This window comes from Paroedura picta, chromosome 3 (assembly GCF_049243985.1).
Source record: "Paroedura picta isolate Pp20150507F chromosome 3, Ppicta_v3.0, whole genome shotgun sequence".
In the NCBI taxonomy this organism is placed as follows: Eukaryota; Metazoa; Chordata; class Lepidosauria; order Squamata; family Gekkonidae; genus Paroedura; species Paroedura picta.
Genome location: NC_135371.1, coordinates 164,748,236 through 164,774,827, shown reverse-complemented (window position 1 = coordinate 164,774,827; position 26,592 = coordinate 164,748,236). Strand labels below are relative to the sequence as shown.

Sequence of the window (26,592 nt, the reverse complement as noted above, 5' to 3'; positions counted from 1 at the left end):
CCTGGGGTTTCTTGATGACCCTGGAAGGGCTTCCTGAAAGAGTGAGAGTTAATTATTTTTTAGTAGAATCATAGAATCACAGAATCATAGAGTTGTTAGGGGCCATACAGGCCATCTAGTCCAACCCCCTGCTCAACGCAGGATCAGCCCAAAGCATTTTTTTTAAACATTTGCTAAACATTTTATCGGGTGATATGGCCATATATGGTCATGTCAGCACATTCACCCCTCCCAAAATGGCCAGTGAAGAGCCAGGAGAGGGTGGGAAGGGGAGGCCCCCGGGTGGGTGGGTGTACATCTATGCTTCCCAACGATATTCTCCACAATTTGGGGATTCTCTAAGCCTGAAGAACGTCTCAGAGGTTTCTCAATGGTAAAAAAGTTGAGAAAAGCTGGACTGAGAGCTTCTCCTGAAGAAGAGGATAGTCCTGTCGCTGCCCATTATCAATAGCTGTCAAATGCCTGAATGAAGGGAATGGAATGCCAGTTGAAAAGTTAGCTTTTGGCAGATCTTCATAGAAAATCCTTCCTTTTTTCCTCCATCCCTCCCTAGTCTCTATGTCTGTGATACTCCAAGGATTCTGTCTTTTCAGGGGCTTTAGAACATCACCCTCCCCTCCCCCCCAATCCTAAATGGGATTTTTAAGGCAAGGAGTCTGGCTGGCGGGTCGAGGTCTGTCTCTTGCCCCCTCGGTCCTGTAATCAGCCGCCTGCTGTGGGTTTGCTCTGCATCCCCACCCTCCAATTAATCAAATGTTTTCCCAATGGCCGGCATCAGCTATATCTGACTGCATCCGTGAGCCCTGCCCAGTGACTCAGCTGCTGGGAGATGAATTGCCTATTAATCCACAGCGTTGAAATTGCTTTATTGCATGATGCAGGCACGTCCCTGGAGGAAGTTTAATCTGTGTCTGGACTGTGAGCCATAAATAATGGGATGCTGGTGCAGTAAAGTGTGTTGTGTGTGTGGGTTGGCTTTTTAACTGCCGATACGATAAACGTTGTTTCCTACTGCTGTAGTAAAGTGCTGGCGGCCCTGTCTGATAAAGCCTGGGGAGACGGGGCATGGTGATCTTTTCTGTGGCCCAGTCCTCTCCTGCGATAGTTGCTGACTGTGAGATTGCCAGATCAAGACAGCAGAGAGAGCAACATGGCAATTATTTCATTTGTTTTAGTGCTTCACGCCCCTCCCTGCCCTAAGGGCTGGAACCCACATTGCACAGCATGGAAAGACAGGCTAGATTTACCAGAATGAGGAATTGTAGTCATAAAACCGTAAGAGAGCCAGCTTGGTGTAGTGGTTAGGAGTTCGGGACTTCTAATCTGGCCAGCCCTGTGTGGAAACAACCCAAACAGTCCCCAGTGGCAGGGGTAGTCAACCTGTGGTCCTCCAGATGTTCATGGACTACAATTCCCATGAGCCCCTGCCAGCAAGTGCTGGCAGGGGCTCATGGGAATTGTAGTCCATGGACATCTGGAGGACCACAGGTTGACTACCCCTGGCTTAGATCATCTGGTTCATTCGTTTGTTCATTCATTTGTTCATTCGTTCATCTGGAGGACCACAGGTTGACTACTCCTGCCCAGTGGCACATGGTTATTGCTAGTATTTGTGCTAGGAGGCAGTTTAAGGACAGTGGGTTTGAAATCAGAGGAGATTTGGGGGCTTTGATCTCCCATCTGGGACGTGAATCTAACAAGTAGCCTTGATCAATAGTCATTATCTCTTCAACCAGCCTACATAATTGTTCTGAAGGTTAGAAAATGTAGCATTATAACTAGTATACTTGACTGGTCTCAAGTGGGAGGCACCGAAGCCAAAATATTGCCGTAGTTAACCTGGTGATGAGGAAAATATCCAGCAACCTTTTGATATATTCAAAGGTACTCTTGTCTGTGTTATTTTATCCAGATCTGGCACTGAAAGCTCAGTACTCAAAGAGGGGTTAAGCTTTTGGTTCCCACAAAGCCCTGATTATAACTTGCCTTGAGCTCTTAGGTTTGAGTAGAAAAGAAGCTTCTGTATCAGCTTTGTAGATAAGTCCACGAATAGCTGTGTTATCTTTGCTTTGTCTCTCAGTTGGATGGTACTACAGAAAGGCACAAAGGGAATGGGGGGGGGGAAAACAAAAAGCATGAGCCCTCAAGTTTAGGTAGAAGGACAAGATTTCTCCCTGAAGACTAAACAGTGTAGTGACCTGACCTGGATGGCCTAGGCTAGCTTGATTTTGCAAGATCTTGGAAGCTAAGTAGGGTCTGTAAAGCACCAAGGAATTTCAAGGATTACTACAGAGCGGCAGGAAATGTTAAGCCGCTTTTGAACATCTCTTGTCTTGAAAGCCTACAGCAGGGGTAGTCAAACTGCGGCCCTCCGGATGTCCATGGACTACAATTCCCATGAGCCCCTGCCAGCAAAAGCTGGCAGGGGCCCATGGGAATTGTAGTCCATGGACACCCGGAGGGACGCAGTTTGACTACCCTTGGCCTACAGGGTCACCATAAGTCAGATGAGATTTAAGTACGCTTTATAGACATACATACAAGAAATTCAGTGCTAGTTAAGGTCCTCCTCACAAGCCCTGTTCTTTTTGAGAGGTGAGGTGGATGGTGAACAGAGACAGGGCTTTTTCCGTGGTGGCACCTTGCCGCTTGAATGCCCTTCTCTTTGAGGGCTTGCCTGACACCTGCCCAACACCCTTTCAGGCTCTAGGCACAAACTTAAATTATGCTAGTTTTACAAATTAGTTTTCAAATTAGTTTTACAATGCGTTTTTAGCCCGAGAACATTTTATGAGACTCTTTTTCTGGTGTTTTTACATCCTTGCTGTTTTTAAATGATTAGCGACTTTTACAATTGATGATGATTTTGTGACATTTTACTTGGCAAAGTACCTCAAGGAGATTCTTTGGAGAGGTGGCATTAGAAGATTTCAAAATGAAATAAGTCGTATAAATGTAACAAGCTCACTCATTTTGGAATCTGGGGCCAATAGAAATTGTATTTCTGTCTCGACTAAATTTGGGGGTGGTTTTCTGTCAAGGAAGGAAGGGATTTCTTCATATCTTTTCTTTTAAGAGCTTGGGCTAAAGAGAAAAATCTCCCGTAAAAAGTATCTTGGTTAAATAATAAAATAATATTATATGTTTTAGAGTGGTGGTCCCCAACCACCAGGCCGGGGCTCCCCCCTGCCCCCCTCGCAGTGAGAAACTTCCCAGGCCGCAAACAAATCGGCTGCAAAATAGGCCGATTAGCTTGCGGCCCGGCAAGCTTCTTTTTGTGGGGGGAGAGGGAAGCAGGGCCGCCAGCATTTGAACCATGTGCGGTCACAAACGTGCATGCGCACCAGTTTTGTGCATGGGTGGAGTGCCGCACATGCGTGTTTGCAGCCGCGCATGGTGCAAACATGCATGCGTGGACCTGCCGCGCATACATGGCATGCACGGCCGCCGGATCGCCCTACCCAGCCTTAGAAAGGTTGCGGACCACTGTTTTAGAGTATTTAAAAGAACTTCTTATGTACCAGCTCAGTAATACCGTGACTTGTTCTTGTCAGATTGTGGTTGCCAAACAGTGTCAGCCCTTGTTAGTACTTGGACGGGAGACCATTTTGAAAGTCCCCCCTTGCTGCGCAGAGGCAAGCAATGGCAAGCCACCTCAGAACCTTGCCTTGAAGAACTTATAGCAGGCTTTCTCCCTGGGGTTTTATGACAGCCCTGGGGTTTCATGATGATCCTGGAAGGTTTCCTGAATGGGTTAGGAGTTAATTAATTTTTTGATATATATTTTTTTAATTTTGCTAAACATTTATCAGGTGATATGACCATATATGGTCATGTTGACCTTTCCCCCCTCTCCCACAGATGGCCAATGATGGACCTGGAAGGGGCAGGAAGGGAAGGGTTGTGGACACAGCTATGCTAACCGACAATATTCTGCATAATTGCACCACTGCTGGGGTTTCTTGACGCCTGAATTATGTTTCAGGGGTTTCTCAGTGGCTAAAAAAAAAATTGAGCAAGGCTGCCTTTCAAGGTTGCTATAAGCTGGCTGTGACTTTATGAATATAAAACCCTCCATAATTCTTATAACAAAAGAGATCACCATGATTAGCTCTGAAGACAGGGAAGACTGTGGCTTCACAGTTTGCCTACAGCCATGAGGTTTAATGGCAGAAGTCAGATTTCAGCTGGAGATTTTCTGGTGATCACTCTCTCTCCTACAATGCAGCCCTGAGCAAAGTTTAACCCGTCCTAATCTATTATAGTGGTTGGGTTTATAAGGCCCAGACTCTGTTAAGGATTGCAGTGCTAGCTGCCTTGCTGTTTTGCAATTAACTCGAAGTCATCAGAGACCCTGTTTCCCTATACCCTGAGGAAGATCCTTATGGAAACACATTGGGTGTTAATATTTTTATGTTTCCTCATTTAGTACCAGCTTGAGTTTTGCCTCTTTTTTGTGTTTTACTGTCCCTCTTATTGGTATAACAAGAGCCAGGAATAGAATCTAGTATTCTCTGCTGCCATTTTTCACTGGAATCTATTTAAATTCAGTGTGAAAAACTTCATGATGCAATCCTAAGCGGAGTTAACATCAGTGGAAGTCCATGGAAATCTGTGAGTTTGCAAGGGTGTTACTCTGTGTAGGATAGCTACTGTGAGGCAGGCGCGTCACTACGGCGGTCCAGATTCCATTTGGCTTTGCTTTGATTTTCTCTTCTAGTAAGTAATCCTTTGTTCTCCCCAGAGCTGGATAGTCCAGGCAATTTGTAAAGATAGCACAGCAAGAGGGGGGGGGGGGTACAACCGCCTTAGATTCACAGGGACTGTTTAGGTCTCTCCTGTAGTGCATGATTTCAGAAGCAAAGCAGGGTTCACCCTGGTCAGAATTTGGATGGGAGACCCTCAAGGATTTGGGTGGTAGTTCCTCCAAGGAACACTAGGGGTCATGTCGTGGTGGCAGGAAAAGGCAAACCACTTCCAAACTGCCCCTTGCCTGGCTGCCAGACAATCCTTAGATCTCCTGGCTACACTCCTTTTGCCGCGCGATCCTTTGCTCTAAACATCTATAGTTCTCTAACTTCTAAATGAGAAATCATGTTGCAGGTTAAGGCTCCTGCACTCTCCGTTCCAAACTGTTGCTTCACCTACCAGAATTTATTTCCTCCTTGGAAACATAAACATATTTCAACAGCCTCTGCTTTCAATCATTGCTGCATGAACTAGAATCATAGAATCATAGAGATGAAAGGGGCCTCCTGGGTCATCTAGTCCAATCCACTGCACTATGCAGGACAACCACATCCACTGTCACTTGCCACCCCGTTGAACCCTCACGGAACCAGCCCCTCCGTCAGATGGCTCTCCAGCTTCTGTTTAAAAATTTCCAAAGATGGAGAACCCACCACCTCCTGAGGAGGCCTATTCCACTGAGAAACCGCCAATCCTCCAAAAACAGTTTCTAGTATCAAAGGTGGCAAAATCCTATCGCCTTTCCTCATATTACTATTGTTAATATTTTAGTATCAATTGGCCATAGGCTCTCTGTCTAGGGTACTGCGGGGACTTCTTGTGGTTGTTGACTAGCACTCCTAACCACTACACCAGGATGGCTCTCCTATGCCTGTTCAGGAATAATGGGTAGCTTAAAACAAATTCTGACTTCTTAATTATTTTATTTTTAGATTTTTGGAGAGGGTTGGGAGGACTGGAAGCGAGCATCTTGTCAAGTGCTACTCCGCAGTCAAGTCCAATGGACCCTCAGTTACTCAAGCAAATGCCTTTAGCTTTCCTTCTTGTGTTTAATTTGCAAATGAGCCATAAAATGTATGGTCGCTTATGGAATCCCTTTTGGCTAGGCATCGCGTCAGTGCTCGCCACATCATTGAATCCTTCCTCCCAGCCTCTCGTCCTGCACTGTCAAGACAGCCACAGTTTCATAAGCTTTCTTTCTCAAGGTCCATTTGGAGAAAGAGTAAGGCAGACACCACTGGGCTGGAATTTTCCCCTCTAGAGCTTGGCGCATGTGAGCATCTGAATTTGCGTCCTGTTGGAAGTCAGATGGCCACTAATGCCTCTATAATTTAAGATCTTGCTATGAGAGATGCCGTTGGAGAGATGCTGTCTTTGGCATAGTTTTCTGGTGCCAACCCAAGGAACTATCTGTGTGCATAATTATTTTGAAACAAACTTTGGAAATTTTTGCACCTGGCTTATTTATTTATTTATTTATTTTAGGTATTTTGATATGTTGCTCTGACCTGTATGGCTCAGACTAACTTGATCTCATCAGATTTGGGAAGCTAAGCAGTATCTTGGTTAGTACTTGGATGGTATAGTTAGTACTTGGTTAGTACTGGGATGGCCCAGACTAGTTTAATCTTGTCTGTCAGAAACTAAACAGGATGGGACCTGGTTAGTCCTTGAATGGGAGACGGCCAAGAAACCCCAGGGTTGTCTTGAAAACCCTTCAGGGGTTTGTCATGAGTCAGCTGCAAATTGACTGTCATCATATACTACAGGAACTGTTTAGGGATTAGTGATTAAGAGTGGTAGTTTTTAACCTGGCGAGTTGGGTTTGATTCCCCACTCCTCCACATGCAGCCAGCTGAGTGACCTTCACCTAGACATAGTACTGATAGTGCTGTTCTCACACAGCAGTTCTGTCAGAGCTCTCCCACCTTCACGCGTTGTCTGTTGTGGGGAAAAGAAGGAAAGGCAATTGTAAGCTGCTTTGAGACTCTTTCTGGTAGTGAAAAGCGGGTTATAAAAATGAACCCTTCTTCTTCAAGATACTTTGGCTGCTGTAATCTTGTACATCTTCTAGAACATTAAAATCAGAGTCCAGTAGCACCTTTAAGACCAACAAAGATTTTATTCAAGGTGTGATCTTCTGAGTGCAAGCACTGAGTTTTTGGAGTGCTTGCACTCGAAGGCTCACGCCCTGAATAAATCTTTGTTGGTCTTAAAGGTGCTACTGGACTCTGATTTTATTGTGCTACTTCAGATCAACATAGCTACTCATTTGAATCTTCTAGAACAGCAGTTCATTGTCGTGGCTTCTTTGCATGTACATGTTAGGGACTGTATGTGTACTGGCCAGCTGCGGAAAAGATGTCCAGAGCTTTCTAGTAGGCTGGGGCACCCCTCCTCCCTCTAGCACTTTCCCGCCAAAACGATCACATGACAACGAGGAGGGGCGCTACTCTCTCAGGTCTCTTGGAGACAATTTCTATTTCTGTTCTGTGTTTTTTCCTCACCTCGTAGTTGAGGCTGAGGAGACTTTTTCCTCTCACAAATTTCACTCTTATCAAAGTAGCCGGATCCCAACCATGAGAGAAACAAAAAGCCTACATTTCCCCAAGGCCGTCAGTTTATATGTTTACAGTCATTCTGTTACGATATTTATCATTTGCAGTAAGTTTCAAGGAGATAAACGTTTTGGCAGGATTGTTGGGTGTAAATGTATATTGCCATGGCTTTAAAAATACAAATACACACAAATCCATTAGTACTGGAATAGTATTGGAATAATACTATTGGGAATCCCCCCTCCCCACTTTATTACTATGAAATACATTGGGGAGAGGCAGAAACATGGTGGATAATCCCTGGTTTGTCCAGTTCTGCAGGACCTGTAAAACGGAGCTCTTCCACCAGGTCTTCGGTTAAGGCCAGAGCAGATAAGATCTGGGTTCCCCCGGGGTGCCTAAGATCTACACCAGGGGTAGTCAACCTGTGGTCCTCCAGATGTCCGTAGACTACAATGCCCATGAGACCCTGCCAGCATTTGCTGGCAGGGGCTCATGGGAATTGTAGTCCACGGACATCTGGAGGACCACAGGTTGAGTACCCCTGATCTACACCACTCACTATACCCCCCTCCCAAGGCATTATACATCTTCTGAGAGTGGGTTTTGGAGGGTATTTTAGTCCGTCGCCTCTGTTGTATTGATTTTTATTGTATGAGTTTTTTATTGGAAGATTCTTTTATTGTTAGTCGCTATGAGCCTTCCGGGAATGGCGGGATATAAATCCAATTATAAATAAATAAAATTTTAAAAATGAATCGAAGTAGCACATTAAAGTTACTTGCTGGCAGGATAGAGGAATTGGAGGGCGGGGTGGAAATTAGGAGACAAATGAGTCTCCAGAGGTAATGTTAGCATTCCAAAAGTCGAAGATCGATAGGGAAGGCATGTCACACTTAGTAATGACTATGGGGGGAGTGTTCTTGTTTTGAAAACCCTGCATCCTTCTTAGATTACTTCTACTTCCTAACAGTGATACGTTGAGAACCCTTGTCTTAGAAGTCCCAGGAAAACATGTGCTCTAGATTTAAGAAAAAAACAAAAACAGCTTTTATTCCATAGGATTTTTCACTCATACTCAGCTGGCAGCTTCATTTCCGGTGTTTTCCCTAGACCTATTGGCCCCTCACCCGGACTGACAAGAATTCCACCCATTTGGGTGAGGGGCCAGTCGGAAGGTACAACGCTACTTTTGATTGGCCCATTACCCGACTGCCTGAAGTTCGGCGGGGAGGGGGAGCGGGGGAGGGTGCCCAGTGGGCCTCGGAGACATGGCGGGCCTGCTCTGAGGCCCACAGGGAAGCCGGGGACTCGGTGAGGAGGGGAGCAGGCAGGGGAAGCTTCCCTGCGTTGGGGACCCGGAGGTCCTGCTCCGAGGCCTGTAGGGCAGCCAGGGACTCGGCGGGGACTGAGGCGGGTGGGCAGGGGGTTCCCTGCGTGGGGGTGGTCCCCAGGGAGTGCGGGTGCCAGCTCACCAGTGGCCGTGCCTCCCTCCCCCCCTGCGGTGCTCGCTGCGCTGGAAGCCTAGGCTTGAGCAAATCGGCTGCTTTGCCGGCTGATTGCTCCTGGCTCTGCAAGCGCCACGGGGGGGGGGGGAGGAGGGAGGCATGTCTGCGGGTGCATTCGCGCCTGCCGGTGCCCCCCCCCCCGCAGACCGGTCCCCGGTCTGAAAAAGGTTGGTGACCAGTGCTGTGGAGCAGCCTTTCTCGACTTTTTGTTTTTTAACCATTGAGAAGCCCCTGAAACATTCTTCATGCTTTGGGAAACCCCAGAATCTGGGAAGCATAGCTGTGTACGTGCTCACCTGGGCCCCTCCCTACCGCCTTCAGGCCCATCTTCGGCCAGTTTAGGAGGGGTGTGTGGTTTAGCATGACCACATATGGTCATATTATCAAAAAAAAATTAACAAGTTAATAAACATTAACTCCCACCACAGTGCTGTCAAGAAACAGCTGAGTTTCACAAAAACCTGGTTGAGAAAGCTTGCTATAGAATTTTCAAGGCAAATGAGATGAACAGAGGTGGTTAACACTTCCTGCTTCCGCATAATAACCCCAGACGTCCTTGGTGGCTTTTGATCCAAGTACCAACCAGGGCCAGCCCTGCTTAGCTTCTGAGTTGTGACAAGCTCAGGCTAGCCCGGACCATTCCGGTCAGGCCCTCCCTGGCTTAGCTCAGTGACAATTCGATGTAGAATTACTCCATTGATTTTAATGAGTTTCAACTGGAGCAAATCTGCTTATGATTATGCTGTAACTAGGAATCCATGCCCTAGTTTAGATGAGTTTTAGGCACATTCCAGTCTAATGAATTTGGACAAGGCACGTACCATTTGCACTAGCCAAGAGTAGGTCTTGTACTCATCCAGTTTGTAATTTGTATTTGGCATTATTTTTGTGAAGGGACTAGGGCTATCATCGTGGAAAAGCATGGGCAGAGATTGCTGGGAAACAGTTTACATGGGGGGGGGGGGTTTCCTGAGATGGCGTGAACGGCAGAATGTTGAGAATGACCGGGCACAACGTCAAATTGAATAGAGCCTGTTCCAGGAGTAGGCAGCCTTTTTTGAGGCCAAATGCTGGGGAAAAATCAACAAAGTCTACCTGTGTACTGTGAAGATACAAGTATGCTGGCAGACAGACTTCGGGTGGATGGGAGATGATGGTTATGGGTGGGAGATGATGGTTGTATTCATGAGACACATGAGAATACACTCAGGCTCAGAGAGGGTTTCTACAAGGGTGGTATTTTGAAGAATGGGGAGAATTTCATCGTTCATGTTGTATAGAAAGAAAATTCCAAGATCAGAACATTTGCTAAGTGGGAGAAAGCCCCGGACTTACAAGGAGGGCACCTTTGATCAAGATGCTGAAAGAACCAACAAAGATTTCAGGGAACAGGATGGTATCGTGGGTAACTTCCGTCACATGTGCCAAGAGCAACATACCGGCCTGGCACTCAGGGTAGATCTCCCTCTAAGCATTGCTCGGGAGTCAGCAATGCAGGGGAAGGCACCAGGCATGGCTTATGCCGTTCATCATCTGAGAGACCTGCACAATCACCAGCCATGACAAAACCCCGAGAAGCAGGGACTTAGTGCGTTCAGTGTGTTTCTTGCTAAACACAAGCTAGGAACCTAAAAGGTGAAGCAGCAGCGAATAAATATTAAATATTAAAATGCAAATATTTATTTCATAGAATCATAGAGTTGGAAGGGACCTCCTGGGTCATCTAGTCCAACCCGTTGCACTATGCAAGGACACTCACAACCCTCTCGCTCATCCACTGCAGCCTGCCACCCCTTTGCACCTTCACAGAACCAGCCTCCTTCAATACATCTGCATCACACTATTGCACAAATCCGAAACCTTTTGACACATAGATAAATGACAACCAAACGCGCTTCAACTCCCCTTGGGGTCTTCTTCAGTGGTCTAATATTTAAATGCACTCATGTGATGCAATAATGGGGGCTATAAGGTGGTAAACAATATGAATGGAGAGGCTTCCACACTAATGAAAAGCATCCAAATATGTCTCTTGGATCCCCCCCCCCCCAATTAGAATATTTATTATTCTACCCAGGCTTTTAGAACAGGCCGTGTTATGCTGTTAATATTCAGTTCCGCTCAATTGCTGTCAGTCCGGAGTTCTCCGTAATGAGGTAGAGGTGTGAGGGGAAGAAATGGGGAAGGAAAGATGAGCCTTGTCAAAAGGCTGGTTCCCTTGTGACTTGAGCTGCGCTGTCTTGCAGCTGCATTACCTCCACACTGTGATAGAAACATTGGGCTGGGTGGTGGGGTGTGTGGTGTCAGTCTGGTTATCTTGTCTGCAGGACAAATAGCCCTGTCTGGCTTGCAACTGGTCTTCCCATTTAATTGACAGCTGGGCTCCAGCAAAAACACAATTGTGGGCCTTCAGAAGTGTCATAAAGCACGGGAAGAGTGGTTTGGACTGGCGCAGTGTGAAATGGACCCACTGTGCACTTGTGCTGAGTTAATTAATGAAGCTGGCGTGAATCTAAAAGGCCTGGATATGTTATCCTTGGTTCCTGTCTGCCCTCTGGGCAGAGCCCCTGCAAGTAGCAATCCAAAGTTGACGGCCTTCTTCTTGCTAAAAGGGTTATTGATTATTTCTCAGAAAGAACCGCTCGGTAGAACATGGCAGGTGGTGTCGTGGGGCTTTATTGAAAGATGTGGGAGGGGACACTTAAGACACCCAGTCCGGTTCTGGAGGTGGCTGCAGTGCAATTAGAGCTCCTTGACTGGGCTTCAGATGAATTCAGATGGAATTGCAAAATTTGTGTAGCTTTTTTTTTTTGGCAGCTGCATTTCCTCCATGTTTTCTTACTACAGCTGCATCCGAGCACAGACATCAGATTTCAGAAGGCAAGCAAGGCCTGTCCTTGGATGCAGCTGTAGTAAGAAAACATGGAGGAAATGCAGCTGCAAAATATGCTACACATAATGGTATTTATTGATTATTTCTCAAAAAGAACCAGTTGGTAGAACATGGCAGTAGTGTCATGGGGCTTTATTGAAAGGTATTGATGTGGGAGGGGACACTTAAGAGCCCCATTCAGTTCTGGAGGTGGCTGCAGTACAATTAGAACTCCTTCGTGCTGTTATGTCACAACTGACTTATGGCAAGCCTTCGTGGACTTCCAAGGCACAAGATATTTAGAGGAGGTTTACCTTTGCCTGCCTCTGTGTGCCAGCCCAGAACTTCCTTGGTGGTCTCCCATGTAAGTATTAACCAGGGCTGACCCTGCTTAGCTTCCAAGATCTAACAGATTTGGACTAGCCTGGGCCATATATACTATAAGCATAGTGGTTTATTTACAGTATTTGCTGGTGTATAAGACTACTTTCCCCCCCTTAAAAACATGCCTCCAAGTGGGGGGGGGGGTCGTCCTATACGCCGGGTGCACTTCAGTTGGGATAGACATGGCTGCCCATAGTGGCCTCCTGATGCCCGCCCACCTCATTCTACATACCATCCAGTATCGCGCAGTATCCAGCATGGCGCACATGCTCACTTGCGCACTAGTGCCGGTCACAGGGAGATGCAGGGGCAGGCCGGAGGCTCTGCGGTCGCACTGCGGCCGTACAATGATGACAATGACAGGTACTGTAATGTAATGTAAAAAACTCTATATTCTGAGTGGAAATGTTGGGGAGTTGTCTTATACGCCCAGTCGTCTTATACGCCGGCAAATATGGTATTTTATTTGAAGTCACCGGATGAAATGGGATTCCATCCCATTGTAGTTTCTGCTATTGAATTGTGGAGAAATAAGGTGAGAGAGGAGAGACTTCCGTACTGAATGAATAATTAAACTGCAGAATTTGCTGCTAGTGGATGTAGTGGTGATGACTGCAGGCATGCGTGGCTTTAAAAGGATGTTTATCATGGCGGAGAGGTCCACCAATGGCTACTGGCCATGAAGAGTCAAGGGCGCCTCCATGTACAGAGGAAGTAAACCTTTGAATTCCAATGCTAATTCCAGTACCTGCGGGACCGCTTGGTTGCTTATGCCCCCCGCAGGGCACTCCGCTCTGCGGATATGAATTTACTGGTTGTCCCGGGCCCACGGGATGTTCGCCTGGCTTCGACCCGGGCCAGGGCCTTTTCAGTCCTGGCCCCAACCTGGTGGAATGAGCTCCCAGAAGAGCTAAGGGCCCTGCAGGATCTACCAGCTTTCCGCAGGGCCTGTAAGACGGAGGTCTTCCGCCAGGCATATGGTTGAGACCAGGGCAGCTCTCCCACTAATCCATCAGAGGATCCCCTCCAATATTGAGATCTCTAACATCGAGATCATGGTTAGATGTATTGTATTGGTGCCACCCTCTTCTGAACATTATTCTCTCCACCAGGCTGAACTAAGATCAGAATTGTGACCACCGCCGCTATATGTTATATGTAACATTTAATTGGGGTTTTTATGGGGATTTTATTGTGTTTTAACTATTTATGTTGTAAACCGCCCTGAGACCTATTGGGAGAAGGGCGGTCTAAAAATTAAATAATAATAATAATAATAAAATCAGGGGAATGGCTTGGCCTTTAAACTTTTGGGTCTATGTTGGTTCAAACCATCACTTGACCAGCATAATGGTTTTTTTCAGGATAATCTTCTCTGTACTTTCCAAGGGTGGGGAAATGTATTTTCTAACACAACAGAGTAGGACACATCCTTCTGGTTTATTTATCACAATTGTAAGATTTCCCTTTTTGAAAATAATTGGGGTTTTAATTATTTTAAGTGTTGGGCATGTTCAAATTCTGATTTTTAACCTATTTTAAAATCTTGTCTTATACATAGTAAAAAAACAACAGTGGTACATTCTCCTCCCCCCACCCCAACAAAAAAATAAATAATTCTGAAATGAAATAGGTTACTGTTGGATTTATATAACCGCCCCTCTCAGATACCGGCTTGGGGCAGTTTACAACATAAAACAAAAAATCCTTATCCATGGTTCCTCTATATGTCTGTGAAACAGCCGGGGGGGGGGGGGGTGGAACGTGTCCAGCTGTCCAAGTTGGAATTGGCCCTGCCCCTACAGCTCCCGCCCTCCCTCCCTGGACATTAGCCACGTTCCTCTCAGATGTGCCAGAGACAGAGAGAGACACACAGAGCCCTGCCAGACCAAACATGAGCCCTCATTCCCTCCTATCACTCCTGCTGTGAGGGAGGCAGAGCGAGACACAGAGAGAGTTGCCCTAAGCTGCTGACCAGCTTTGCTTCCCTCCTAAGAACGAGCCCTAATTACCTGCTATGGCTCCTGCTGCCACGGAGAGAGAGACAGGTTTTTCCCTATGGCTGCTGCACAGGCTGTGGAATTAACTGCCTAGAGTTGTTCACCTGCTTCCCAACTCTTCTCATTTTTCAGCAGCATTAAACCCATTTTATTTTGTTGAGTGCCCATGGGAAGAACTAAGCTGTTCAGGTCACTGTTTTACCACAATTTTATCTGAGATTTTTGTTTGTTGTATTTTTATATTGTTTTAAACTGTTTTTGAAGATAGGATAACAGGATGCCCGTATTTTTAAGGCAACAGATTACCTGAGTACATGATCAAAATAACTTTGGGAAAGTGGCTCCACTGAATTTGTGAGAATTGTTGAAAAAGAAATGTCCTCAGAGTCCGTGTTTTGGTTTGAGTGGGCATGTGTGTGTGTGATTGAGGACCAAAAATACACTTTCGTCTTCTATACTTGTAAGAAATAACACTGATGTCTCAACTTGATAGTTTTTTGCAAGTCCCTTTGAAATTCATTGTTCGTCCCATGATTGCCTTTTTCAGAGATGGACTCCAGAACCTGTTCTCAAATGCTGCCCTCCTTCCCCGATCACTTGCTTTCCCTCTGAAATAAACAGAAATAACAAATTAGGATTTTAATTTTTTCCCCCCTCTCCCCTTTTATTTCTACAGCATTATCTGAGGAGGTTGATGTCAATATTGCGCCAGTTCCAAAGTTTGGGGAGCAAGCCCTGGAGAGCTCTACCTCACAAATATTGTGTAAGATTCCTGCGACTGTACCCCCTCGTCCTCAGATGCGCGTGCCCTAACCCCGCGATGATACTTGATTTTGTTTATGCCAAGTTGTTTGGTGACCCTGTGGTCCTTCACCTAAGACAGCTGCTGCTGAGCTGCTCTGGTTTACTAGCTTACTTGGAATCGGCCAAAATGGATTCAGGAGCTGTGCTGAAAAGAACAAGCAAAGTTCAAGTCCTTAATTCTGTGCCTACTGTTTATTTTATTTATTTATTTAGATCTCTATACTGCCCATTTCAGAGCCTCTTGTGGCGCAGAGTGGTAAGGCAGCCGTCTGAAAGCTTTGCCTATGAGGCTGGGAGTTCAATCCCAGCAGCCGGTCAAGGTTGACTCAGCCTTCCATCCTTCCGAGGTTGGTGAAATGAGTACCCAGCTTGCTGGGGGGTAAACGGTAATGACTGGGGAAGGCACTGGCAAACCACCCCGTATTGAGTCTGCCATGAAAACGCTAGAGGGCGTCACCCCAAGGGTCAGACATGACTCGGTGCTTGCACAGGGGATACCTTTACCTTTACTGCCCATTTCTTTGCAGCTCTGGGCGGTTTACACTGAACATTATATAACTTCCATGGAACATTATACAGACTATGTTGCCTCGGTTTGTCACCCACAACAGTTTAATATGCCTCTAACACAGTGCCCCTCAGTTTGTGGCTTGTGGGGAGCCACAGTCAGAATGACTATCCATCAAAGAGCTGGGAGGCTTGCAGCTTACCTGTTCCTCCAGCAGTGACTGTCTCAAGGTGGAAACCACCTGCCAACCACAAGCCCTACCAGGCAGTAGCCTTGCCCACTTTCTTGAAACATAGGGGCAAGTGCCAGATTGGGGGTAACTGCCTAGGAGGGCCACAGGTGGCATGTCCAAGAGCCATATGTGGCTTGGAATCACTGAGTGAGTTTCACTGCCTTAGCCTCTATTAAATTGTGAGGACCCTTTTTTCAAGGGATGTCTTAGCAGCTGAAACCTTTCTGATTTTATTCTTGGCATTCAGCAAGCTGTTTGCATCAGAAACTTTAACCCTATTTATACTTCTGCAAGGATCAAAGATTTGAGACTGTGCGCCTTGTTTTTGCACAAGATGGCATGCTTGGTTTCCTGCCCATTGAGAGTCTGTATTCCTTGTTTGTTCCCAATAGGCATGGAAGAGCTCACATTAGGGTTGGGTGCTTTAGCACCACCCCTCCTCCCCACGCTGCGGCACTGGCTGCTTTGGGCGTGAGTGGCCGTTTCGGTGGCCGAAGCACCCAACTCTAGCTCACATGGGTATTTGGGGTCAACAGTCTCCCTTTATGTTGTGTTATTTCTGTTTCTTGTCTATTACCATTGCTACTGCCTGCTGTGAAGATTTGGTAGATTATGCCCTCTTTCCCCACTCCTTATAGTGTCCTTAGTTTATAGCCATTCTTATCTGTGTCAGTATATATTTCCGGTAAGGGATTGGAGGAGGAGTGTGTCTCATGGAGTGCTTAACACCAACTCAGGGCGGCTGTCCCACCCCTGAGCGTCTCCTCCTCCAACTGTCTTTCCTGTCTGTCCAGCAGCCAGCCAGTCACCTTCTGTCCCCCATCTCTGAACCCCCCCCTTCTACTTCCCTCCGAGGCTCAGAGGCTGTAGATCCATGCTGTGTGAGAGCTGCCCCTACTGGTGAGTTCCCTGCTTGGGGGCCTCCGACCTGCAGCCTTACCAACTCCTGGGTGGAGGGAGAGGCCATCTGCAGAGTTCTTCCACCCACCCCCCATCTAGCGCCCATTGTATTCCTGAATGCAACGGGCTTTGTCCCTAGTTCAAGTACACCTAACAGATTTGTTCTAATAATGTTGAGTTTCTGGAGTTAATATATCCTGAGGAGTGACTAGGAATTGTTCTGGCCTTTTTCCTCTCCCTGAATGTATCACTGACTTGCCTTGCCTGTTTGTGGGAGCAAAGTTCTATTGAGTTAAAGTATTGACCAGTAGGCTAGTATGACTGGCAGCGGCTTTCCAGAATCTGAGACAGAGGTCTTGCATATCACGTGATCCTTTTAGCTGGAGTTGCTGGAATTGAACCTGGGACTGTCTGCATGCAAGGCAGAGCGTTACCACTGAGCCATGGCTCTTTTATGTTGTCTGTGCATGACTTCTGATGGACTGTGGTGGATGTTTGTATCCATGTGCCGGATTGTTGTTGTTAGGTGCGAAGTCGCGTCCGACCCATCGTGACCCCATGGACAATGATCCTCCAGGCCTTCCTGTGACGGATACCTGTGTCTAATTTGAGAACTCAAGAGTTAACAGAGCCAACCATTGTTTGCTTTACCTGTAGGATTTGTTCACCTTGAATGTTCATGCTACTGCTACTCCCCCCCCCCCCCATGTTCAGTGTCACCATTTTTCTTATTTGGTGCTCTATTTTCCACTGGGGATAGAGCAACTGTGTTCCTTCTGGACACGGTCCTAATTTATTTGCACAGTGCAACACTGGGTCTTTGGAGCTCCTGAGGAACAAGCTGGTTGTGTCTCTGCCTTTTCCCGGGTTGTATGTAGTCATGATTGTACACATGCATGCATTGCTGGTGGGTAGGATCAGGTTGCTAAGCAATTAGTTAAATGTGAAAATGTGCTATTGTGATCGACTATATGAGAGGTTAAGAGCCTCTTGTGGCGCAGAGTGGTAAGGCAGCCATCTGAAAGCTTTGCCCATGAGGCTGGGAGTTCAATCCCAGCAGCCGGCTCAAGGTTGACTCAGCCTTCCATCCTTCCGAGGTCGGTAAACTGAGTATCCAGCTTGCTGGGGGGTAAACGGTAATGACTGGGGAAGGCACTGGCAAACTACCCCATATTGAGTCTGCCATGAAAACGTTAGAGGGCGTCACCCCAAGGGTCAGACATGACTCGGTGCTTGCACAGGGGATACCTTTACCTTTACCTATATGAGAGGTTATGAAGGCTTTAAAAGTTGTTTCATGAAGAGTCAAGAATGGTCTCTGGTCTTCGTTGTCTGGCTAGCACATGATGTGCGAAGTTCAGCTTTTGGAGTATGGTTCTATATTTCCTAGTGCTTCATACTGCCATGGTGTGCTGTCCTCTGTTTTGATTGGCTCTTTTGAATATCAATTTATTTTATTATTTATTGATTCATTCAACTTTTGTCATGCTAGGACAGGCTTTCTAAACCAGAGTTTCGTGAAACCCTGCGGTTTCTTGAAGACCCTGGAAGGGTTTCCCGAATGGGTGGGAGTTAATCTTTTATATATTTTTAAAATTGTTAAACATTTATCATGTGATATGACTATATATGGCCATGTTGATTTGACCCCCCCAATGGTCAATGATGGAAGGGGGGACCCGGGTGGGCGTGTACACAGCTATGTTTCTCAACCATATTCAGCATGATCACACCACTTTTGGGGTTTCTTGAAGCCTGGAGAATGTTTCAAGGGTTTCTCACTAAGAAAGTTGAGTAAGGCTGTCCTAGGAGAACAAACTGGCAGAGAATGTTGTAGGGAGAGATGGCAGTGCATGATCGTAAAGAATAGATGGGATCAGTCCTTTATTACTAAAGTAGAGAGATGGTATGGGGCTTCAAGCCTGTTTGGAAGCCCCTGATTCATTATCAGTTATGTATATACGATAGACTGTGATTATGTATGTAATGAGAAAATAGGTGTACATGCCTGGAGGCCTTTATCCTTATATACTTGTTCAGAGGCTGAGCCTTAGTGAACCCATGGCTTAGATCAAACCATGGGTGGAGTAGATTATCTGGTTGGTTGGTTGGCTCCTTCGTTAGTTCATTCATTCATTCATTCATTCATTCATTCATTCATTCATTCATTCATTCATTCATTCATTCATTCATTCATTCATTCATTCAAAAGTTTACATGCTTCCTCTGTAGCGTCCTACTTAAGGCAGCTTGCAGCTAAAACAATAAATCAAGTCATTAAGGGAAAGCAATTAAAACAAGCCAGACCATTAACAGCCTAAACTATATGATAAAGTAGTGCTCATACAAGAACTAAACCATAGAAAAGCTTTCTAAGGAAAACGATGAAAACATTTAGTTAAAACCCTTGGAAAACAATATTATTAGACCATTAAGAAGGTCTGGGAGAATTCAGCTGTTGAATTTACTTATTAAGGAAAGAGCAAAAAGCAGAAAGAACTAGGGAAGACTACTCCGGTGTCTGATTCTGTATGCTAGCTACTGATTGTATTAGCAAAACCATTGGGAGGGCAAGGATTTTACAGTGCTGTCCTAGCAGAAGACACCCTTCAAGGTCCCCAACCTTTTGAGCATGCGAGCACATTGGTGATTCTGATGTGGTGCAGTAGTAGAAGAAGAAGAGTTGGTTCTTATATGCTGCTTTTCTCTACCCGAAGGAGGCTCAAAGCGGCTTACAGTCGCCTTCCCATTCCTCTCCCCACAACAGACACCCTGTGGGGTGGGTGAGGCTGAGAGAGCCCTGATATTACTGCTTGGTCAGACAGTTTTATCAGTGCCGTGGCGAGCCCAAGGCCACCCAGCTGGTTGCATGTGGGGGAGTGCAGAATCAAACCTGGCATGCCAGATTAGAAGTCCGCGCTCCTAATCACTACACCAAACTGGCTCTCAGTAGGGACTGAAACAAAATGGCCACCTCAGGGGGTGGATCCAGCCACAATGATTAGCACAGCTTAACTTCAGTAGATCCTTGTGTTATGGTGGCAGCTACTGCCAAAGTAATATTTGTACAAATCTGCACAGCCAATCAGAAGCCTTGCTGGGCAAAAGCCCTACTGGGCCTCACACACTTCCTAAAAACATTTGCTGGATGCCATGGTGCTTGTGGGCCCCTTGTTGGGACTTAGAAGGTTACAACTCCATTTAGAATTCTCCTGTTAACCACTGTTACTCTGTGTAACAGATTTGTTGTCCAAGTATGTCCGTGAGAGTCTTCTGGTTCAGAACTTTTGTGCGAAAAAAGAGTGGTGAAATTCAGAAAATCTCTCTACCTAAAGAAGGTGCCAGTACAAGTGGAGAGGAGATTGACATGGCTAGAACAGCATGTGCATAAAAGCACTCACATTGATTTTGGACTGATGCACTCAAATTGATCCTCATCACTGTACCCCAGAGTACTTCTAGAAGGAGGATGACTGCCTCCTCTTCAGGAAGCATTTCTCTAGAGTGGCTCTTTCTAGCATTCACCATACGTATGAAAAAAAAAGCCCCCAAAACAACACTTTCATGTGTCATCTCCCCCCCCCCCCCGATTTGTGTTTGCTCAAAGCAATGCTTTTATTGTCTTCGTGAAATATATCCTGATGCTAATGCTGCACTGACCCAGAGGGAATTATCAGATACCGACTGATAATGATTTTCCATGTGAAAGGTATGTGTGGGTTGCAAGAGGCCACTAATTTTGCTTCTGTGTCTTCCTCTCCCTCTCTCATTAGACTAGACCAGGCTAGACCCCTCATATCCGCTCTCCCTCCATTATGCATTCAGTGACGGTGTGGAGCTGTCAACCACACTGGGCTGTGTCCCTTCTTAGCATCAAATGTGATACCGCATACGGTAGCAAAAGCAGATATATGTCATGAGCTACCAAATGACCATGTCCAAGAAACTACTAAAAAAAACCCCTGTTGTGCTAGATTGAGTGTAGGGGTTTATAGTATGGTGCTGACTTCGGAGTCCAAGAAGATCACATTAAACTGGGATTCCAAGCATTTCAGCCTAATACAGATTTTTTATAAATTATATATACATACACATAAAGCAGGTTTTTCTGACCAGGGCCTAGTCTGCACACAATAGATAATGCACTTGCAATGCACTTTAGAAGTAGACTTTCCTGTTCTGCACAGGAAAATCCAGCTGCCAAAGCACATTGAAAGTGCATTATCTATTGTGTGCAGACTAGGCCCAGGGTTCCGTAAAACTGGAGTTTCTTGATGGCCCTAGAAGGGTTTCCCGAATGGGTGGGAGGTAATAATTATTTTAATATATTTTGAAAATTTGATATGTCCATATATGGTCATGTCGACCTGCCTCTGCAGTTGGCCAATGATGGGCCTGGAGGGGATGGGAGGGTGAGAGGCCCTGAGTGGTCATGTATATAGCTAGGCTTCGTGCCACTTCTGGGGTTTCTTAAGGCCTGAAGAATGTTTCAGGGGTTTCTCAATGGTACAAAACTTGAGAAAGCCTGACATCAAATAATGGGGAAAGGGTTGATTCCATGCATTTGGTGATATTTTGACAAATTGCACCTGCACGAGAGAAACCTTTATGTTTTTTTTTAATTTTTGCAGAACAGGTAATTTAATATTTATATAAAGTAAATTAGCTGTACCAACAAGTGATCTTTTTGTAAGACTTATTTTAACCTTCCGCACCTTAGCTAGAACAAGCCTGGTAGCAGTCACTATAAGCTTTTTGGTAATAAAAGGTAAAGGTATCCCCTGTGCAAGCACCAAGTCATGTCTGACCCTTGGGGTGACGCCCTCCAGCGTTTTCTTGGCAGACTCAGTACAGGGTGGTTTGCCAGTGCCTTCCCCAGTCATTACCGTTTTACCCCCCAGCAAGCTGGGTCCTCATTTTACCAACCTCAGAAGGATGGAAGGCTGAGTCAACCTTGAGCCGGCTGCTGGGATTGAACTCCCAGCCTCATGGTCAGAGCTTCAGATAGCATGTCGGCTGCATTACCACACTGCACCACAAGAGGCCCCTTTTTTGGTAATGGCACCACATAATTATGTAAGGAGAATCCTGGAGAGTGAACCACTATGAAGTCAAGACCTTTTGACAACATAATGGAAACTATTCTCCAATAATTATGCACTCTAGGACATTTCGATGACATGTGAAAATAATCCACATGCAAGGCACTGGCAATACCAGCAACTACTGCTTACGCCTTGGTATAATCTTGCTAAATGGGCTGGAGGCAGATGCCACTTGATGGAGCAGTTTAATGTCATTTTCTTGAAAACTAAATGAGCAAGTCTAGAGTTTGCTAACAGTCTAGTTCTGAGCAGTCTGTGTTTGTATTCTGACTTTGAGAGGTGTGGAGTACTTGTTCAGGGACTCAGGAGCCGTACTTGGTCGTCTGACATGCCACCTGTGACTCTTCTCAGCAACTTTCTCCAACGTGGTGCTTGTTTTGTCTCTTGGGCTCATATTTGGCAGACAGTTCCCATCTTGAAACAGCTGCTGCCAGAGGAATGGTTGAGCTGTGAGCCTCATTTAAGTGCAGGCCTCATGCCAGAGATGGAAGCAAATGTGGCTCTTTTGGTTGATGATAATTATGGATGAGTACCACTATATTAAGGTAAAACAGATTTGAATCAAGTAGCACCTTAGAAACTAGCAAGAGTTTCAGGGTGTAAGCTTTTGAAAGTCAGGGGAACTTTGGCTCTTAAAAGGTTGTACCCTGAAACTCTTAATGGTCTTTAAGGTGGCCACCTCATGAGAAGGAAGGACTCCCTGGAGAAGAGCCTAATGCTGGGAGCGATTGAGGGCAAAAGAAGAAGGGGACGACAGAGAATGAGGAGTCACTGAAGCAGTAGGTGCAAACTCAAATGGACTCTGGGGAATGGTAGAGGACAGGAAGGCCTGGAGGATCATTTTCTATGGGGTCGCAATGGGTTGGACACGACTTTGCACCTAACAACAGCAACAAGGTGGTACTGGACTTGAATCTAAATTTTCTGTAGCAACCATGATGTCTACCTTCTTAAACTGTATTATGGTAAGAAGAGGATACCTGGTGTCATTTGGTAACTACAGCTGTTTGGAAGAGCTCTACCAGCCAGCCCTTTCTGCTAGCCTCAGAATATTTATGGCTGAAAAAACACCGTTTATACCATCTCCTATTTATTTATCTGCTTAACTTCCATACTTTATTTATAGTCCGCTTTCTCTGTGAGGCTCAGGGTGGATTGCAGCATCTAAAAGCAATGCAGTAAAGCACTTGATCTTAGCCAAAAGATCAAGAAGCGATGCAGTAAAACTGTGTAAAGTGCACAATAAACAAAGCAATAAGGCTGGATCACAACCTTACAAAATAGTCCAATAAAAACAATATAGGACATTCCATACAGCAAACAGTGTAAAACTGGATTTTAAAAATAGAAAATATTGCAGTAAGAAAGAAGATAATGCATACAATAAATGCTACAGCGAATTACAACTCTATTCAATTTATGAAGCAGATACACAGAGGAACATGAATATTGTATTAGGTTTGGCCAGTTACTTAGGAGTGCTGGTTGTGGTTGTTGAATACATTTGATCAGATTCTTAAAAAATTTAGTCGGCTCTGACACAGGGTTCCCAGGGGTGTTATCTAAGGGTCTGACCCAAGTTCATTCCCACTTAGCATCGGTACTTCTGCCTCATCAGGCATTGCCCAGACTGATGTCAGCTTGGTGTAGTGGTTAGGAGTGTGGACTTCTAATCTGGCGAGCCGGGTTTGATTCCCCGCTCCCCCACATGCAGCCAGCTGGGTGACCTTGGGCTCCCCACAGCATTGATAAAGCTGTTCTGACTGAGCAGTAATATCAGGGCTCTCTCAGCCTCACCCACCTCACAGGGTGCCTGTTGTGGAGAGAGGAAGGTAAGGTGTCTGTAAGCCGCTTTGAGACTCCTTTGGGTAGAGAAAAGGGGCATAAAAGAACCAACTCTTCTTCTACTGGTCCCGATATAATTATCCTATAATGACTTTAAGTAGTTGGACTACCAGAAACCAGTCACACTCATTTACATGCTACTAATAATTGTCTAGCTATAATATATGACAGAGCCTCTTGTGGCGGACATGCAGCAGACATGCAGTCTGAAGCTCTGCCTATGAGGCTGGGAGTTCGATCCCAGCAGTCGGCTCAGGGTTGACTCAGCCTTCCATCCTTCCGAGGTCGGTAAAATGAGTACCCAGCTTGCTGGGGGGTAAACGGTAATGACTGGGGAAGGCACTGGCAAACCACCCCGTATTGAGTCTGCCAAGAAAATGCTAGCGGGCATCACTCCAAGGGTCAGACATGACTCGGTGCTTGCACAGGGGATACCTTTACCTTTATAATATATGATAGGTGAAGTTTCTGTAAACAGTCCCCATCCTCCATGGTATTAAAACTTGGGTATTGTTACCATGACACCCGAATTGGAACCTTGCAGACATTTGGGATCAATAGAAATACACATTGGTTGGCTAACACTTGCCGTTTTAATTGCTGCCATATGATGGATCAAAGCCTTCCTCTGGGGAAATGAATGAACTCCCCAAAGAATAGGGACGTTCCTTAGATTTATAAGCTGCTTGTTCCTGGGGGTTGACTCTCTCTATTTCCTCTGGTAAGAAATATTAATAATTTACCCTTCTCACTTTTAGGAAGTCAGGATGGGGGGGGTATATTTCTAGGGTTCCCTGAAATCAGATTTCTACATGCCTAGACCAGGTAGTACCCAGTTTGCTGGGGGGTAAACAGCAATGACTGGGGAAGGCACTGGCAAACCACCCCGTATTGAGTCTGCCAAGAAAACGCTGGAGGGCGTCACCCCAAGGGTCAGACATGACTCAGTGCTTGCACAGGGGATACTTTTACCTTGACCAGGTAGATGTTGGGTTTAAAAAAATGATCTTGACATGTAGATCATGGGTAGTCAACCTGCGGTCCTCCAGATGTCCATGGACTACAATTCCCATGAGCCCCTGCCAGCGTTTGCTGGCAGGGGCTCATGGGAATTGTAGTCCATGGACATCTGGAGGACCGCAGGTTGACTACCCCTGCCATAGATGCTTGGGCTCTTTCATGGCTGTTTATTCTTGATGTGAATGTCTTCATTATACTAAGAACATGGGGCACAAACATCTGATCCTGTCATACTTACTTCATTTATTATTACTTATTATGCTGTTTCAAATGACTGCAGAACAAATTTAGAGCCCAGGGGCACCCTTAAGACCAACAAATTTTTATTCAAGGCATGAGCTTTGGTGTCCACGCACACTTCCTCAGATACAACGTCATGGAAGTGTGCGTGCACACCAAAGCTCATACCTTGAATAAAAATTTGTCGGTCTTAAGGGTGCCCCTGGACTCTAAAATTGTTCTGCTGCTTCAGACCAACACGGCTACCCACTTGAATCTATCAGTTGACTGCAGTTCTTGCAAGACAGCAGAAAGATATAGTAAACAGATCAGTGGCATAACAGTCAGAATTCCTTCCAGGGACATGTTTAATTTGTATGTTTCTCATCTCCCTTCTCCCTTCAGTGTGGAGTATTTATTTTAAACAATGCTGCATCTGCCTGTCTGTCCTCCCGCTGCTTTCTATCTCTCTTGCTGATTAATTTCATTCATCTGCCATTGCGTGTGTTTTGAGCCCTGCTTCTGTTTTTAATGCTCCGTGGCAGCAAGGCAGAATCTCCTTCCCAGGATTTTGACACTCCTCAGAACGCCTGGTTGCGGCGACTTAGAAGTACTAGAAAGACTAGAAAGTTTATGGGTGGGTGTGTGCTCATTGTGGGGGTGGGGGCAGAGATGGAGGGAGGGATGAATGGAGAAGGTATGTGCTTGAAAAGTCAATATTTACCTTGCAACTGACCCACTGCTACCCACCCCCACACCGAAATAAATCACAAGCAGCAGATGCCTGTGGCTTTTGCAATTGGATCTAAAAACTGAACAGTTAACAGAAATGTCATTCATGAAACCAGAAACCCCGATTGGAGCAAGGCTGCTTTTAGCAGAAAGAGCAAGCATGTGAAATGAGTTGTAGGTTTTAATGGTTAAAAACGTTGTCACTTTGGGGGCGGGGAGGAGTGGAGTTTCTTCCTGTTTGTGAGTTCGGTGAACGGCACTTGCATGGTTTCCCCACCTTTAAAAAAAAATTCAGCTCCTGTTCATATTTTGGCCTTTTTGGCCCTGGCCCCAATCTGGTGGAATGAGCTCCCGGAACAGCTAAGGGTCCTGTCAGCTTTCTGCAGGGCCTGTAAGATGGAGCTCTTTCACCAGGCATATGGTTGAGGCCAGGGCTGGATCCTGGAGTTACCATCTGTGGATCCCTAATGTATATAGTAGGCTAGAGCCCTCACTTTGACTCATGTGCTGAATGGGGGGGGGGGTAGAAGTTTTGGAATTCCTGTTGTCTACCATCTTGTTAATTATGGGGTGTTTTTACGGGTATTATGATTTTATTGTAAATCGCCGCGAGTCAACAGAGAGTGGCGGTATAGAAATCAATCATTCAATAAACATTAGCCCCATAGTAGTTCAATATCAGGAAACCTTTTGAGATTTGCCTAAGCATCTGGCATATGACCCCAGATTGTTCTCGCTGCCTCCCCATCACTTTATCATAGACATAAAGTCAGTGCTAGTAGCCTAGATGGTGCCTAAAGAGAACCATAGAATCACAGAACCATAGAGTTGGAAGGGGCCATACAGACCATCTAGTCCAACCCCCTGCTCAACGCAGGTTCAGCCCAGAGCATCCTAAAGCATCCAAGAAAAGTGTGTATCCAACCTTTACTTGAAGACTGCCACATGATTGTATGGGGAAGAGTGCTTGCGCACGAAAGCTCACGCCTTGAATAAATCCTTATTGGTCTTAAAGGTGTGATTGGACTCAGATTTTGTTATGCAGAGGCAATGAACTTTGGAATACAGGCACTAGGAGTCAGCTTCAAGGGTGGGGGGGGGGCTGTGGCTCAGCGGCAGAGCATCTGTTGGCATGCAGAACGTCCTAGTTTCAATC

General features: G+C 45.8%; 1 protein-coding gene across 6 annotated transcripts in view; it reads left to right on the top strand.

Moving 5' to 3' along the window:
* The window catches only part of LRP1 (LDL receptor related protein 1), a 423,359-nt gene that overhangs the window by 70,705 nt on the left and 326,062 nt on the right, over positions 1 to 26,592 (top strand). For 3 of the 6 annotated variants that reach the window (XM_077329218.1, XM_077329222.1, XM_077329217.1), the window contains one exon: positions 14,748 to 14,834. The exons of the other annotated variants lie outside the window; for them this stretch is intronic. In XM_077329218.1, the coding sequence (XP_077185333.1) occupies positions 14,748 to 14,834 (87 nt within the window). The remainder of the gene's footprint in view (positions 1 to 14,747; positions 14,835 to 26,592) is intronic. 6 annotated transcript variants of the gene reach the window in all.